The sequence below is a fragment of the Desmodus rotundus genome, chromosome 3 (assembly GCF_022682495.2).
Source record: "Desmodus rotundus isolate HL8 chromosome 3, HLdesRot8A.1, whole genome shotgun sequence".
NCBI classification, from domain to species: Eukaryota; Metazoa; Chordata; class Mammalia; order Chiroptera; family Phyllostomidae; genus Desmodus; species Desmodus rotundus.
Genome location: NC_071389.1, coordinates 17,200,293 through 17,215,396, shown reverse-complemented (window position 1 = coordinate 17,215,396; position 15,104 = coordinate 17,200,293). Strand labels below are relative to the sequence as shown.

The following is a 15,104-nucleotide window of genomic DNA, read 5'->3' as shown; positions in this document are numbered from 1 at the left end:
AGCTGAGAGAAGTAATGTTTGGGGAAGACTGACCAGAGTCTTGTGCTCTCTGGAGAATGCAGTGGTGTGCTGCCCACACCCCAGCAGGACTGAGACACTCATTTCTTTAGCCCCCTGCTCTTAGCTGCTGATGGCTCACAGTCCCTCTTCCAGAACTGCCCTCAGCAGAAGCTGCCTTACCTAAGGTTACATCACCTTCCCAAAGAGCTTGCTTGTAGTTAGTGGTGGGGTGGGGGCACTTCCCTCATCTCTGAAGGGTGATCCAGCTCCTGAGCTCTCTCTGGGACAGATCAGCGCCTCTCCAGCAGCTATATCACAGTTCAACTTCTGGCAGTGCCTTCTGCAGAGCATGAGACTTGGCTACAAAAAGGCAAATAGAATAGACTTTCCCAGGCTTCAGATTCTCAAAAACCATTACAATCAATGGGGAATTGTTTGGAGGAAGTCCTTCCTGCTTCTTAGCCCTGGAAAGATAGTTGTGATGTTAACCCTTCAACTTCAGTTGTCCCTTCTTAACACAGGTAGCAGATGGAAGAGTATTGGCTGTGGAATCTAAAAATCACACAGGTCCAAGTCTGAATCATTAATTGTGTGAACTTGGACAATTTGCTTATCCTCTCTGAGTTTCCTCATCTGCTAAATGGATCTGCAGAAGTTCTTTCCCTTCTACCCAACTTTTCTTATAGCAAGTCTATTTCTCAAACTTGAGGCAGTGGGTTGTCAACTAGGACTGCTGTCTGAATATTCTTCATTCAGTAACATACAAACCATCGGCAACTATTAATGAACTGTGAGATTGGTGGTAATCGGTTGGCATTGTTAACTCAATGTGTTTTCATTTGCCAGTTTATGTAGCAATTCAAGGACCTTTATTATTTTCCCACGTCTTTGTGTTATCTTTGGAGTTTTGATTCCAAAGTTCTTGTTGCCCTCTGGGAAAGATACTAATAGACGTAGTTATCTGTGCTTCTTTTGTCTGAAGAAGGGAGAGGGGGGATAAAGAACCACTTGAGTAGTTAGCAGAGTAGGTGTCTCTAAGATGATGCCTGTAATCATCTGCCACAGCATATACCTGTTGGAAAATGCCTTAGAGCCTCTGGTTCAGCTTCCACCCTGGAAGGGATCCTTTCTGCAGCCTCTTTGACAGACTTTCTAGTCCTTGTTTGAACACACCTACACCTAAAGGAGGCTGCTTCCCAAACATCTTGTTCTCTCTCCTGTGGGGTTGTCCACACTGTTAGGATGTTCCACCGTCCGCTGCACTTAAGTCTCTCTCTCTGCCTTTCACATCTAGGTCCTAGTCTGGGACACCTGCGTACAACATAACAAGTCTGCTTCCTCTTATATTAAGAACCTTCTAAATATTATGTGTGATCAGCAAGCTAGAAAAAAACTGAGTTATATGCCCAAAGAACTGTTCTAAGACTTAAAAATTCTGGGTAATTTGTAACCAGTTTGAACAAGATGATGATCTCCTTCAGCCTCATAAAACATGGTTTCTAACACTTGTACTTGTCAAAGCCCTTTAAAAGGCTTTCAGAACAGCACACAGGATTCTGGACATAATTCTGACCGTATTATATAATGGGATTCTTACTTCCCAGATCTGTATGTTCTGAATCTTGGTCATGGACAAGATTTGGGCCTGTAAAAAAATGTAATATTAGTACTGATTTCTGATGTGGATATTTTATTTGATCCTGAGGACCCTATGCAGTAGCCAGAATAAGTATCTCTCTCATAAAGGCAGAGTTACCCCTTAAACCTAATAGAAATCTCTTGCATTTATAGCGTCCCATACTGTACAAAGTCCTCATACATAGGACTTTTTGGTCCTTTTGGCAGCCCCGTGAGGTGGGCAGCAGTAGAGAGGACTGCCCAGTACCTTGGGGAGAGGTCTGTGGAGAAGGGGGTTTGGGTAAATACGACTTCCCAAAAGAAGTTGGGTTAACCAGTGCCCCCCGCTCTCTTCCAGCACAACATGCCTTTCTGGAGGATCACAAACCACGGAGACCTAGTGTCCCTCCACCAGGCTTTGGAGCTTGATTTTCTCTAAGAACTGGAATGAAGAGCCTTTCCCATGAGCTCCGTTTCACTCCTGCAGGGAGCTGGAGACCAGAACCAGCTGGGAGCTCTCGCTCTCTCTCTCTTTCTCCGTGGAATGCTGGCGAGAACACAATCAGAACCAGTAGCTGCACGGGATGAAACTTAGTTTGGCTGAGAGTGAGCTGCAGCCCCGTGTTCACCCTTGTGCAGAAGCAGGAGACAGTTGGATTGGGAGAACAATAGACTCGCTGCAGCTACAGTGCTTTTAATTCTTCTGGGGTTTTTCCTTTTGTTTTTTATGTTGTTTCAAAAAAATGAAGAAAAAAAAAGGAAATTCTTGGGGCAGAGTTGCACTCTTTGTCCGTGACCTGAGTGAGAACTGCTGTTACTTTGTGGTGATAGGGAAGATGTGCAGACTTTTGTAATAACATCTCTTGCAGTCTTTGTAACCTCCTTAGCTGTAGGACATATTCCCAGTGAATGTATATGTAATTTTTATAGGTAAGGGTCTGGTCTCTGAAGCAGGTTCTCCCTCCTTTTTCTGGCAAGAAAGCGGTGTGTAAAGTTTCCTTGGAAAATAGTAGTGGAACTATCTAAAATACCTCTCTGTGACAGTAGCACCTCTTTAGCGGCTCCAGTGGTTTGCTGTCTGGGATGGTCTCCTTCCTGTTCTTCCATCTCCTAGTTTGCTGGACTGTGGAGCACTAGACACTGATTAAACTTAGACTTTGTTATTTCCCATCCTAGAAGCTTTAGTCCCCTTTCTAATCCCTCTTCCCCTTTAACCAAATGGCACAATCCTGGAAACTCCTTCTCTTAGACAGTAAATGCTAAGCCTTCAGCTTGACTCACTTATTCAAAGACAAGGTCCCGGGGGCTTACCTCCAAACTGGAAGGAAGGGACTAAGGCTTCATGTGAATTTCCACTTAGGTTCTTGAAACAGAAATATTCCACCTTCCCCCTGCCGAGAAGCACTCTTCTCCCAACAGACGCTCACCCTACAGCTTTCTCTTCCTTTGGTCATCGGCGTAGGCTCTTGTGCCTCTCCTGCCCTGCACACCTCACAGTCGTCTCCATTCAGCTCTGGCCAGTCCGTAGGCTTTGGACCCAAGATGTCAAATTGAGTCTAAGAACAGGCTCATAACTACATTTTGGGCAAAACTACCAATGTAGTTGACTTCCTTTGAAGCCCTTATACCCTATGAAGGGTATTCTGGGCATATATTTACCCAGATCTCTGCCTGAAATTGAACAGGAGATTGCTGTGGTCAAAACCCATTTTTCCCATGGTACACCCTTCCCACTTCTCAAATCTCATTCTGAAATGAGAAGCCAGGAAGACTTTCCTGTTTTAAAGGAAGTTGCTGGACCCCCTATTCCATGCCTAGAAACTTCATCCTGGGCCAAATGCAGGAACATCTCCCAGCCTGACATCTAGGAAGATTGGTGGGTTCCAGGCACTAGTCCCAGCCTTCTAGCCCAGCTGTGTTTGTGGATGCTCCATCCCTCCAAGACCAACCCAGGCATCTGCTCAGGAAGGATAAACTTCCCTGGAGCTGAGGAAGTTCAGCCTCTCCCAGGCTGCAGTAAGGAGTGCTGATATAAGCACCTCAGAGGGATGTGGTCTGGGTTCTGGATGAGGAGGCATCCTTGAGCAACCCCTGTTATGCTCGCTTTTCCCCAGAGATTCTTCATACCCAATTCCAGAGATGTCGCAGCACAGAGAGGCCAGACTCTTGCAGGCCAGGAAGAGAGGCCGAGTCAGTCATACAGCAGAGAAAGGCTGTTTGTACACATTTCTTCAGAACTGATTGAGAAACTGCTTCAGGGCTCACCATTTCAGGAAGGAGGTTTCTGGAGAGGAGCTGAAGTCAGTGTGCATTATGTAGCTGCTGCTTTGGACTTGTTGCCATTGATGGGGTGGGAGTGGGGGGCGGATATATAATCTGAGGCAGACCCTGCCTTGGTCTAATTTCAGCACAGTTGCCCAGAAGCTGCTCTGCCTTCCTTGATAATTGATCTTAGAAAGCTCTAGGATGGTCTTTTCTTCAGGCCCCAAGCCCTCCACCTGCCAGCCGTATAACTTGATTTCCTGCCCTGGACATAGGCCACCCTGTTCATGCTTTGCTTCAGGCTTGTGAGGCTGTGGAGTGCTACCCCCGTTATGCACACAGGTCCACACACAGACCCTTCCCCCTCCCTGCCCTTTGGGAAAAGCTCTTTATTCCTAGACTATGACTTGGACCCCTCTGTCAATGGCCTTTTCCCTCCTGCCCTGACTGCCCAGCCTAAGTGTCTGCAAAAGGAACTTGAAATTGACCAAGAGAGGAGAGGAAGCTCTCTGAACAGAGCAGCATCTGCTCTTTCCTGGTTGTTGCCACCCTCATTTAGAGGGCAGGCAGAAAATGGGACCTGGCTTCTGTTTGCCAAAATGAATTGTCCAGGAAACTGCTCTTTTACCCTGTGTTTTCCTCCTCCCCAGCACGAAGATCTGGAAAGGAAAATAAGTGGTAGCACCAAGAGCTTTTGGAAGCTGAGGGCCCAAGGACGCTGGCGGTCCTTCTGTCAAGGGGGAAGCCCTCTTTACTAGAGAGAGTCCCTGTGAAATTAGCCACATGATGAATCCTTCCCCCAGATGGGGACTGTGAGTTCTATAAGATGGGTCTGCACGTTTCCTGGTGAGGACTGTCTCTAGTAAGGGATCTGGAGTTGTCCAGTGTGTTCTGGGTTTAAGAGGTGGCTTGACTTTCGAATGTAAAACTGTGCCTTAGCATCACCCTGTCCAGTCCCCCTGGGGCAGCTGGTGGTGTCCAGGAGAATGGATTCCTGCTCCAGATTTAGATGCTTTTATTTGGTTTGGGGTGTTCCTGTCTTCTGCTCTGCAAGTTGGGAGGGGGGGCCAAAGTTAGTGTCCCAGGAGACTTGTGCCACAGCTTGTTCGCAGTTTACACAAACTCAGCTTTAAAGCTCCCAAGTAGAATCTGACTGGCAAACTCCAGCTGCAGCATATGGAGCTTCTAGATGTTCTCTCCCTTGAATGGGTGTCAGTGTCACAGAAGCATGGGGGAGAGTGGAGGAGAGGGGCAGCTGTTCTCCCTCTTCCTGGGAGAGTGAGGGTCTAAGCTAAGGGGTGGTGAGCTTGGGGCGTTTCTCCCTTTGCTCCGGCAGGAAAGAGCAAGTAGGGCCCCTCTTAAGCAAGCTTGTATTTCTTACCACTAAATTGGTTTCCTTTTTCATCCAAAAGTCAGAACTCCCCAGATTCACACTATACAAGCCAACTCTGAATTCTAGGATTCTAAAATATCTTAAACCATGAGAGAAAATCTAGTTCTGGCCCATCCCTAGTCAGCAGGCCCTCTGTTCTTCCTCTCCTCTGAGTCAGACAGCTCTAGCAAGCAAGGCTCTCGGGCTAGTTCCTAATGCACTGACAGGAGCCATCCCATTAAGGACGACTTCTACTCACAACCTGACCCTCCGGATTCCTCCTGCCTCATTTAGCAGGAAGAGGCGTTGATCGAATTGGATATATTTATGTGACTGCGGGCATTCGTGGCTGTAGAGTCTTTGACCATAATGTTATATGTAATGGGAACTATCTTGTAAACTTGAAAAAAATAAAGTTTTTATTTTCTATACAGTTTGCTCTTGTGTCTTTTCTGAATAGGATCAGCCCAGTTGCCCAGCTGAGTAGGATCCTAAGTAAGGCTTCATAAAAATCTGAAGAGCTCGTTAGCAAGTTAGCATCCTTTTAATAACTGAATCATTAATTTCACCAAAAAAGTAGAACCATTTGGTATAAATAAGTGTACATGGGAAAATAAAAAATATTTTAAACTTTCCCTTTGCAAGGGAAAGTTTATTCATTGTATCTAAAATATATTGCTTTTTAAAGGTTAGGACTGGTATGGCAACAGATTTCATTTGCTGTCAAATGTGCTGACATTTAATTATTACAGAGATAATAACTTGCTGTGCTGAGCTTAAAATGCAAAAGCAATAAACTGACAAACTGACATCAAACCTTGTTGGATTTGGCCTGATTTCATGTCACATCAACTACTTCTCATTTCTTCAGATTTGGGTCTGACTGTCCATTATTGGCCTGGAGAAAAATAATTCTTTTGCCTTTTATTTCAATGAAGGAAATCAGAGTTTGGGTCTAGCTTGCAAGTACCAACCATGTCAGACTACAAGGTGTGTTTTTTCCCCAAATAATTACCCCAGAAAAGTGGGTTGCATGCATTCTAGGCATTAAATCTTTTCATCAGAAGGTACACGTTTTGGACCAAACTGTAACTGAAGCAAACTCGTGAGATGCTGTAGCCTTACTTGCTCATAAGTAGAAATATTACAATACCGGTTGCTTCTCAAGCCCGAAGAGTAAACATCACCATCTCCCCTACAGTAAGTAAAGCATTCCTCAAAACTTGTGGTGGCTGGCAATTCAGATTTTTATTCTTCAAAAACAAGTTTCTTGACATTTAAAAAATGATGGGAATCTCCAAAGGAAATTTTTTTTAAATTTTATTTATTTTTAGAGAGGAAGAGAGAGAAATTGAGGGAGAGAAACATGGATTGGTTACCTCTCACGTGCCCCCAGCTGGAGATCTCACCCACCGCCACCCAGGCGTGCCCGGACTGGGAATGGAAATGGGTGACTTTTCAGTTGGCAGGCCGGGGCTCAGTCCGCTGAGCCACACCAGCCAGGGCTTCAAAAGAAATTTCTAGTGGCATGTAACATCACTCGTCTTTTCAAAATGCTTGATTCTATAAACTTTTAGGTGTATATGCAAATGAGGCTCTTTCTATAGCTTTTTAGGAGCGCAGTATACATTGTTGGGAGTTGATTGCATACATACTGCTATCATTTGACAACATCTAGTCGGATAGATGAGAACTTAGGCAAAAAATTAGAAACATCTTTGTGGATTTTCTCAGGGGAAAATAGCGAATTGCCTAAAACTTTGCATCTTCCATTTGACATATTTGGTATCTCTGACCCAGTCTCCACATGTGACAGGCAGAAAGAAATGTGGAAAAGTAAATGGGGCAAATCCTGGGTTTAGTGAAACAGGACCTATGTCCAAGGCTGGGTTGGGCACTTAGCCCACTGACCGGGGTCTCGACCCTTGACATTCCTTAGGAGTTGAGAAAAATGGTAATGATTTCATTGTTGTATGTGTGCATGTGTGTGTTTAAATGTATTCGCTTCAAAGAATGGAACTTTTCCTGAGTTAGTGACATCCTTTCTTTTAGAGATGATAAAGATAATGATAGCTTTTACTGCCTTTTTTATGTTGATTAATTTGGTGACCACATTGACCATTTGGTCCATGAAATTCAAAAGTCTGGAAATCCTTTCTGCTTCTGCTATTGTAAACGTGTGAAAAAGCACCAGCATCATCTTCCCAGAGCCTCTCCCTGCGCCCAACCCCCATCTCTGTCATCCTTGGCTGTAGGCCGGTATAGCTGCCACAAGCCCTCCTTCGTACAGTCACTGCTGACATGGTGTCTGGGATAAAATCCATGTGCATAGCTTTCTTGTGTCCTTTAGGCTTGGTTCCTCAGGGAGGCCTTCCCTGGCCATTCTACATAAAATTGTAACTCACACCCAACACAAAAATACACGTACTTTCCCGTCCCCTTCCCTGCTTTTTCTTATAATACTTTGCACTCACTGACACGCTGTTTTACTTATCCTGTGTATTATCTGTCTCCACTAGAATGAATGAAGAGTGGAATTGAGGGCTATCCTGAGTCCCATCACAGTGGTGACTGCTTTCTTCTGTCCCCAGCACCCTTTTCCTGTTCCTGCTTCTCTAAACCACAGACCTCCCTGAACAGCAAAAGATTGCACCTCGCTGGCACCATTACCCACTTCCACCCTCCCTGAGCTCCCAGCCTAAAGCCCTTCACCTGGGCTCTTGTATTCCCTTCTTGGTACCAAAGGTGTTTTTTGTGGCTCCCCTGCCAGGCCCAGCAGCAGAGCACGAGTCAGTCCAGATCTGGGTTCTGGACCATCAACCCACACCAGCTCACCAGCTCCTGAAACTTAACAGAACAAGGTTGAGAAGTCCTGCCTAAGCCCACTCTCTTCTCTGTGCCGGGGCCTTTACCGATTTTGAGCAGTGAACTTCGTGTTCCTGACCCCTTCCTTCCAGGCAGCTTTGAATCCTGCAGATTTAGTTTAATGACACAACTAGCTTGGAGGATTTTATACGTTTTTTAATAATAACCTAGTAATACTGTTCAACAAAAACACATGTGTCTCTCACTTGCAGACACATAGGCACACACCTCCTCTCTCACACAATAGACTGAGGTAGAAAGCACATTGCCTAAAGCATAAAAAATACTCAACAGGCTGAGTCATGGCCCAGACCACAGGTTCACAAGGCACTTGGTTGAAAGGCGGCCCCGTGAGAGCCGGGGCAGAGGCTGGGCCAGCTGCACTGAAGCCTTGGAGAGGTTGGTGGGGGCCAGCCACGGGGCAAGCCTGGCAGGAGAGCCTATGCAGGAGCGGCAGGAGTGGCTGGAGACGGTAGGGGTGGCAGCTGATCTTGTTCTGGGTTCCAAGGATAGAAGGATGCTCCTGGCACATAAAATGCTCTCAGTAAACATCTGGTGAATGAATTGAATGACCGAGCTGGGGCAGGGAGAAAGACCTCTATCCTGGAGGTCTTAGGACCTTCTCACCCAGGATAGGGGAATTGAGGGGCGGGAGGACACGGCCACCGATTACTTTAGAGGTGGAAATACCAACACTGGGATGCTTTGGGCACCAGATACATTGATTGGGAGAAAGAGAAAAGGGGATCTCTTCTTTCCTCCCAAAGTGCTTTATATATCATTGAGGCCCCTGACTCCCCAAGGCCTGGCCCTCCTCATCTTGTTCTAGTCCTTAGAGGGAAGGCTTTGTCTCACTTAACTCTGGTCTTCAGTGCCTGGCAAGATCAGGCATCAAGTGCTTGTTGAGTGAATCAAGGCCCACAGCAGCATAATCAACTTATCTTCTGCATTCTACCAGTTGACTCCATCTATCCTTCTGTCCCTTGGCTGGATCTGACCCTGCTTCAAAGGACCCCATTTACCTCTCCCTCTCATGGAGAAGCAGCCTCTTCCCAAGCCTTAGGGAAAAAATTATGGGCCAAGTGGACCATGCGCCTATTCTGAGGCAGCTGATACAACTCAACACAGCGGAGGCCCCGGGTCCCGTCCACCTCGGCGGGCTCCCAGCGGCAGCTAGGGTGCAGCCAGCGGTAGTAGACAAGCCGCAGAACCAGACCCAAAAGGAAGCTGATGCCGCCCACAGGCAGCAATATGTGCAGCAGGATCCCACCGGGCAGCCAGGCACTTTGTGTTACCCAGGTGACCACCATGAGAATGCTGTCACTCAGGAGAAACACCAGGTGGATGATGCTGCGGCCTCGAGTGCGACCCTCAGCCACATTGAACCAGGCAAAATAAAGGATGGTGGCCACCATTGTCCGGTACAGCCACTCAGAGCAGGGATCTGGCATAAAGTTGGTGCCCTGAACCCAGACCCAGAACAGCAGCACCAGCCATAGGCCCAAGAAGTGCAGAGTCACGTAGCGGGGGAAGAGGGCTGAGAACAGGGCCACAGCCAGGACTCGGGGCCACAGCAGCAGCAGGTTCCACAGGAAGTAGATCACAGAGGAGCCCAGCCCCAGGACGGGCTTGGAGGGGAGGCAGGTGCGCAAGGCCCGGTGGTAGTCAAGCAGTGCCCATGAGATGCCCAAGAAGGACGTGCAGATGCCGGCCCCTGCAGAGAGGAAGAGGAAACAGCTGAGCTCTGCAGGCTGTCTGCCTGGCGCTCCCCAGGTTCTGGGGGCCCTCATAACCAGCCTGAGCTGGGTACCAGAACCCCCAATTTGGTGAAGGGAAAACTACAGCTGGGGAGCCAAAAAGAGACCTAGGATTCAAATACGGGGTCTGCCCTTTACCACAAAGCTTTACTTTTCAGGTGCTACCACGGTGATATTTTTCAGGGATGAGAGGGGTGTGACGTACACATCCTCATCTGCACCCCTGGGTCTTGGCCACATGTCTGCGTCTTAGAGAGCCCTGTAACCCTTTCTTTCCCAGAAGAACCCAAGCCTTTCTTGGATCTGAAATCAGCAGTCCCAGTTCCCCCTCTTAGTTTCAGAAAGGGAAGCTGGAAACCCGAAGAGGTGGCAACAGGCCTCTGGCTGTATGGATGGAGCATCCTGACTCCCCTCTCCTCCACGCTCAGACTGGGCTGTGGTCTTGATCTCCCAAGACTCAAAGTTTACAGTGGTGATCCTGTCCCACCTCCTGGTTGTCCACCATGGACTGGAAGCACCAGGGCCTCCAGGGACGGAGGGAAGCAGCACTGAACTGTTTCTAGAAGGCTTCCTCCCTGCCCCCTTCCCATCCCATCCATTCAGCAGATGTTTACTGGGGCCCTGTTATGGGCCAGGAACCCACACCCAGACTGGAATCAAATCTATGGCCATCCTTCTTTCTGACTCCCCTCCACACTCTCCACAGGACTGGCATTCTCCCAGCCAGCCTAGCATACCGCATCCTCTGACCTGGACCAGCCTTGCCCATGATGTTAGGTGGGCTAGGAGCACGTACCCCGCCTATTCTGGCCTCTCCTCCTTACCCTGCAAGTTCCAACCTGAGTATTCCCTACAGCCACCCATCCACACCCCACCCCACTCACTTCTGTCTGGAATAATTATCTATTTCCTTATCTCTGAGCTCCTTCAGGGTAGGAAACAGATTCTGCTCCCCTGAGATCCCCAGGCAGCCCAGTACCTAGCACATAATAGCAGCTGAATAAATGTTTGCTAAATCAGAAGGTGGGAGAGTCTGTCTCTTCCCTCGCTCCTCTCCCCTCATCCTATACACATACAGTGTAGACTGTATCCATTTGTCCCTAGTCCTCGACACCCTCAAATAGACAAAAACGTGTGCCCAGCGAGTGCTGTGTGTCCCGGGGAAAATCACTTCACCTTTCTGTACCTCTTTCCTCTTGTGCAAAATGGAGATAAACACAGCACCAACCTATACGGCCACGAGCATGCTCACTGGCAATAAAGCACTCTCCACAGTGCCCGCTGTATAGTAGGCACTCAGTCACAATGGCTGCTATCACTGGCTTTTCAATTAAGACTACCCACTCAAATTTGCAAGCTGAAAGCGTCTTGGAGATCAAGTCCAACTCCACCTTGTACAGCCCTGGACACAGAGGCCACAGAGGAACAGCCCTGGACACGGAGGCCACAGAGGGGAAGACTCTGCAGGTCACAGAGTGGTGCCAGAGGGGGGACTGTTTCCTTGGGGGCTGTGGCATTTACAGCAGGGGTTGGCTGGGGTATGGCAGAGAAGGGGGAGCCCCAGACCTTGAATCAGACACGAGTTGGAGTCTTAGCTGGGCCACCAGCTGGTCTGTGACCTTGGGCACATTACTTCCCTTTTACAGGAGAAAAGCTTTCCGAAGCTCCTCAGTGTACAGACTGCTCCCCTGGCTAATAGGGCACCTGCGTCTCCCAGTTCAGGTCATTGTAACTGCCTGCTTTACAGTCGCCCAGCCGGGCAGGGGCTGTGTCCTGGTTCACGGCCGCGTCCCCAGTACAGGGACAGGCGCAAAGGTGCTCGGTAAAAACTTAAGTGTAGGAAGGTGCTCAATAAACAGCTTCTTGCCCAATAAGTTGCCTATTATGTGTCAGACACCCCACATACTTTATCTGTTTTCTTCAAAATAGTAAAAATTATAATTAAGATTTACTAAGCTCCAGACACTAGGCTTGATATGCATCACCTCCCTCAATCCTTTCAGTCCCTTGAGGTAGGACTATTTGTTATGTCCATTTCACAGGTGAAAACAAACTGATACCCAGAGAGGCTGAGCCAGCATGCAAACTCATACGGCTAGTGTTTGGATTGGAACCCGGACCTGCCCGACCAAAGGGTGCGCTCCTATTTCCTAAGCAGTCCTCATCACAGAGTGAAATCATTTCCGACATTTGTGGGAAACCTTCCCACAAATGAAAGCGGGACTAGCCGCTGGCAGTATGACTCACACTGGTAGTACTCGGTCTGGCCACTCTGCAGGACGATGGCCAGCACCAGCGTGAGCTGTGGCGTCTTCTCCAGGAAGGTCTCGAAGAGCCGCAGCATGCTGATGTCCAGGGAGAGGAAGTCGGCATAGGCCAAGTCAAACTCGGAGGGCACCTCCTGCTGCCACACCAGCAGCCCTTGCCGCAGCCCTTGCATGCACCTAGGCACATACAGATGAGCCGAGGGGCCAGGTTAGTGTCCTGAGGCATTCCTCCTTCCCCTACTTATCAGGCAGATGCCGACAGGCTCCAGTCCCAGCTCATCACTAACATGCTGTGGGGCTCCGGACAAGCAACTCAACCTCGCTGACCTTGGTCTTTCATCCGCAGAATGAGGATAAATACAACTACCACTGCTCCTGCTGGCCAGGCACTGTCCCAGGTTTATCACAAACCCTGTCTCATTCATGCCTCACAACATCCCCATTTTACAGACGGGAAAACAAAGGGCTAATAAGCAGTAATGCTGGAATATCAAAAGCATACAATAAAATTCCCTAAGGTGATAGTTATCAAATTTTAGCAAGCCTAAGAAATTCTTAGGATCCTGCAGGGAAGGGGTATCATACTGGGGCAAAGTTAAGAGAGTCCAGAGGTTGGACAGATGGGGCTGGGTGACCATCGGCATGAGTGGGGAATGGAAGACACAACAAGGCTTCCCCTACCCACAACTGGTCTCATTTGGCTACTGGAGGATGAGCCCAGTCACTCACCGCAAATCCATTCATCAGAGGTGTACTGTTACCTCCCCTGGGCGGACTTGACAACACAGCAAGGGAGCAGGCAGGCAGGCAGGCAGGCAGGCCTGGGTTGGGGCTCTCCCTGAGCAGGAGCCTCTGCCTCTGTTTCCCCAATGCCATGGCAGGGCCCTGCCTCAGCCTAGTCACAGGCAGACACAGAGACCCCGTTTTCAAAACCAAAGCTCAGGACATTGTCTGCCTCACACTCAGCAGAACTCAGAGAAGGGAAGATGCATGATGTAGTCCGGGCTCGGCTGCCAAGATGGTAAGAAGTGTGCCTCCTCATGCCCACCCAGAGTTTTGCTGATGTCTGTACAGTCTCTCAGGCAAAACTGTCACATCAAGAGTGCCTCTCGCCCACTCCTGGACACTCAGTGCAGGTCTGTCAAGGCAAGAGCTGGTGAGAATCTGTAAAAATGGATTTAAGAGCAGCTCCTGGCTCCAGCCACCCCACCCCAACCCAGACCACATGGTGTCCTGACTGTATCACATGACTCTGACCCCTTGGTGTCAGTTTCCCCAACTCTAGAGGGCCCTGCCAGTTCTGGAAAGGAGCAAACCCATGCAGACTTTCCAGGATTGGGCCTATGCCCAGCCCTGGTTGGCTCCAGGGACAGGGATGAATCAGACCCCATCTCCGCCCTCTTGCTTGCTCAGAATGTATGTGGGTGGGTTGGGGGAGGAGATGCTCAGGGAGAATACAACTGGGAAAGATACGGTGAGAGGCACTCCAGGGTGAGGGGACAAGCCCTGCTCTGGGGGTCAGGGCTGCTGAAACTCAGGATGACCCAGGTAAGCACGAAGCTGGCTGACATTTGCACATAATCCACACATCTCATTCCATTTATTCCTTATCAAACAGAGGCAGGCACCATGACCATCCCCACTGGAACAGAGTTAACTGAGGCCTAGAGGGGTCAAGTGACTGCCTGCAGCCCCATCCTCAGCTAAAGGGAGCACCGGTCGTCAGCGGGTCTTTGCCTTTCAATAGAGTCCATCAGCAGCCAAGCACTGTGTTCTTTCCTGCACCTCTCAAAGCAGGCTTGCCTGCAAACCTGTCTCGAGATTTCTACCTCTTTTTAACAGAGGAAACCGAGGCTCAGAGAAAGACAGAATGAGGTCACACAGGTGGCAAAGCCGAGACTGGATCCCAAAGAGGTCTGACTCTGAATCATGCCTTTCTTCTCTGGGCCTCAGTTTCTTTACTTGTGCCAAGAAGAACAGGGCTAGATGAGCCGGAGTTACTCTTCTTTAAGGAGCAGGCAGCCCACCTGTGTCCGTGGGATACCTCCCTACCCGCTTCCCTTGTCAGGGCGGTCACCTGTACTGCAGGAGGTACCCCTGGGCTCCGTTCCACCTCCCTCTTCCCGAGGGCGGGGCGCTCACCTGTACAGGTAACCCAGCTGCAGGAGATGCAGCAGCGCCAGGCAGCGGCTCGAGGGCTGCGACGAGTGCAGGTCAGCGGGGTCGGAGCGCAGCCAGACCCAGCTGAAGACTTGCAGTGAGACCGAGGAGAGGCCCAGCAGCGTCAACACCAGTGCGGTCCACAGGTAGTGACCGCTGAGCACATACTGGCTCACAGCCCACAGGTCGGTGCCCAGGTGGATCAGGAAAGCAGAGATGCCCAATACGCCCAGGATCACGTCCCAAAAGAGAGTGGTGCGGAGTGACCAGGGCATGGCCCGCCGCCCTCTCCCCCTCCTTCCCTCCTAGGCCGGGACTCGCCCTTCCAGCCGGGGTCCTACTTCAGTAACGAGGTGGTCACAACCCTTTGGGCCCCCAGGGCCCGCGCCGCCTGGGCGGGACTTCCACGTCCCGCCCTGTCCGGGGAGGAGCGAGGCCCGGGGACTCCGCCCCTCCTCTCCGTGACCGGAAGGCTGCCCTGGCCACGCCTCTGCAGCCTGCCCAGGGACGCCCCACCCAGTCTCCCTGAGTCCCGAGGACTGCTAGGTCTGACGGCGGGAGGTCCGAGGTCCCCTTCCCTTCGTTTAGAAGGCTTCATTTGAGGTTCCTGGAGCTCCACAATGGCGAAAATGGCCTGGAGATTAGCGCCCAGGCTAGAACTGGCATCTGTCACATTGCATTGTTGCGAAATAAAACAGAAAGGCCTCTTCTGATCCCAGATTGCGGGACTTCGTGAACTAAGTGTGCCCCGAGTTCAGGCCGTGTTCCAGGGAGACGGAGGGCACAGGATCAACGAGACGCGTC

General features: G+C 49.7%; 2 protein-coding genes across 5 annotated transcripts in view; one reads left to right on the top strand and one right to left on the bottom strand.

The window, feature by feature from the left end:
* The window catches only part of EYA3 (EYA transcriptional coactivator and phosphatase 3), a 94,384-nt gene extending 88,704 nt beyond the window's left edge, over positions 1-5,680 (top strand). For all 4 annotated transcript variants that reach the window (XM_024554455.3, XM_024554450.3, XM_045190730.3 and 1 more), the window contains one exon: positions 1,976-5,680. In XM_024554455.3, coding sequence (XP_024410223.1) covers positions 1,976-2,056 — 81 coding nt within the window. In that variant the 3' untranslated portion in view covers positions 2,057-5,680. The remainder of the gene's footprint in view (positions 1-1,975) is intronic.
* An 812-nt stretch (positions 5,681-6,492) lies between these two features.
* On the bottom strand, positions 6,493-14,717 carry XKR8 (XK related 8). Its single transcript, XM_024554833.3, has 3 exons — positions 14,283-14,717; positions 12,121-12,317; positions 6,493-9,830 (listed from the first exon to the last, which is right to left on the bottom strand). Exons 1-3 carry the CDS (start codon positions 14,573-14,575, stop codon positions 9,148-9,150), a joined length of 1,173 nt encoding a protein of 390 aa, XP_024410601.2. The 5' UTR covers positions 14,576-14,717; the 3' UTR covers positions 6,493-9,147.
* Between the last annotated feature and the right edge of the window lie 387 nt (positions 14,718-15,104).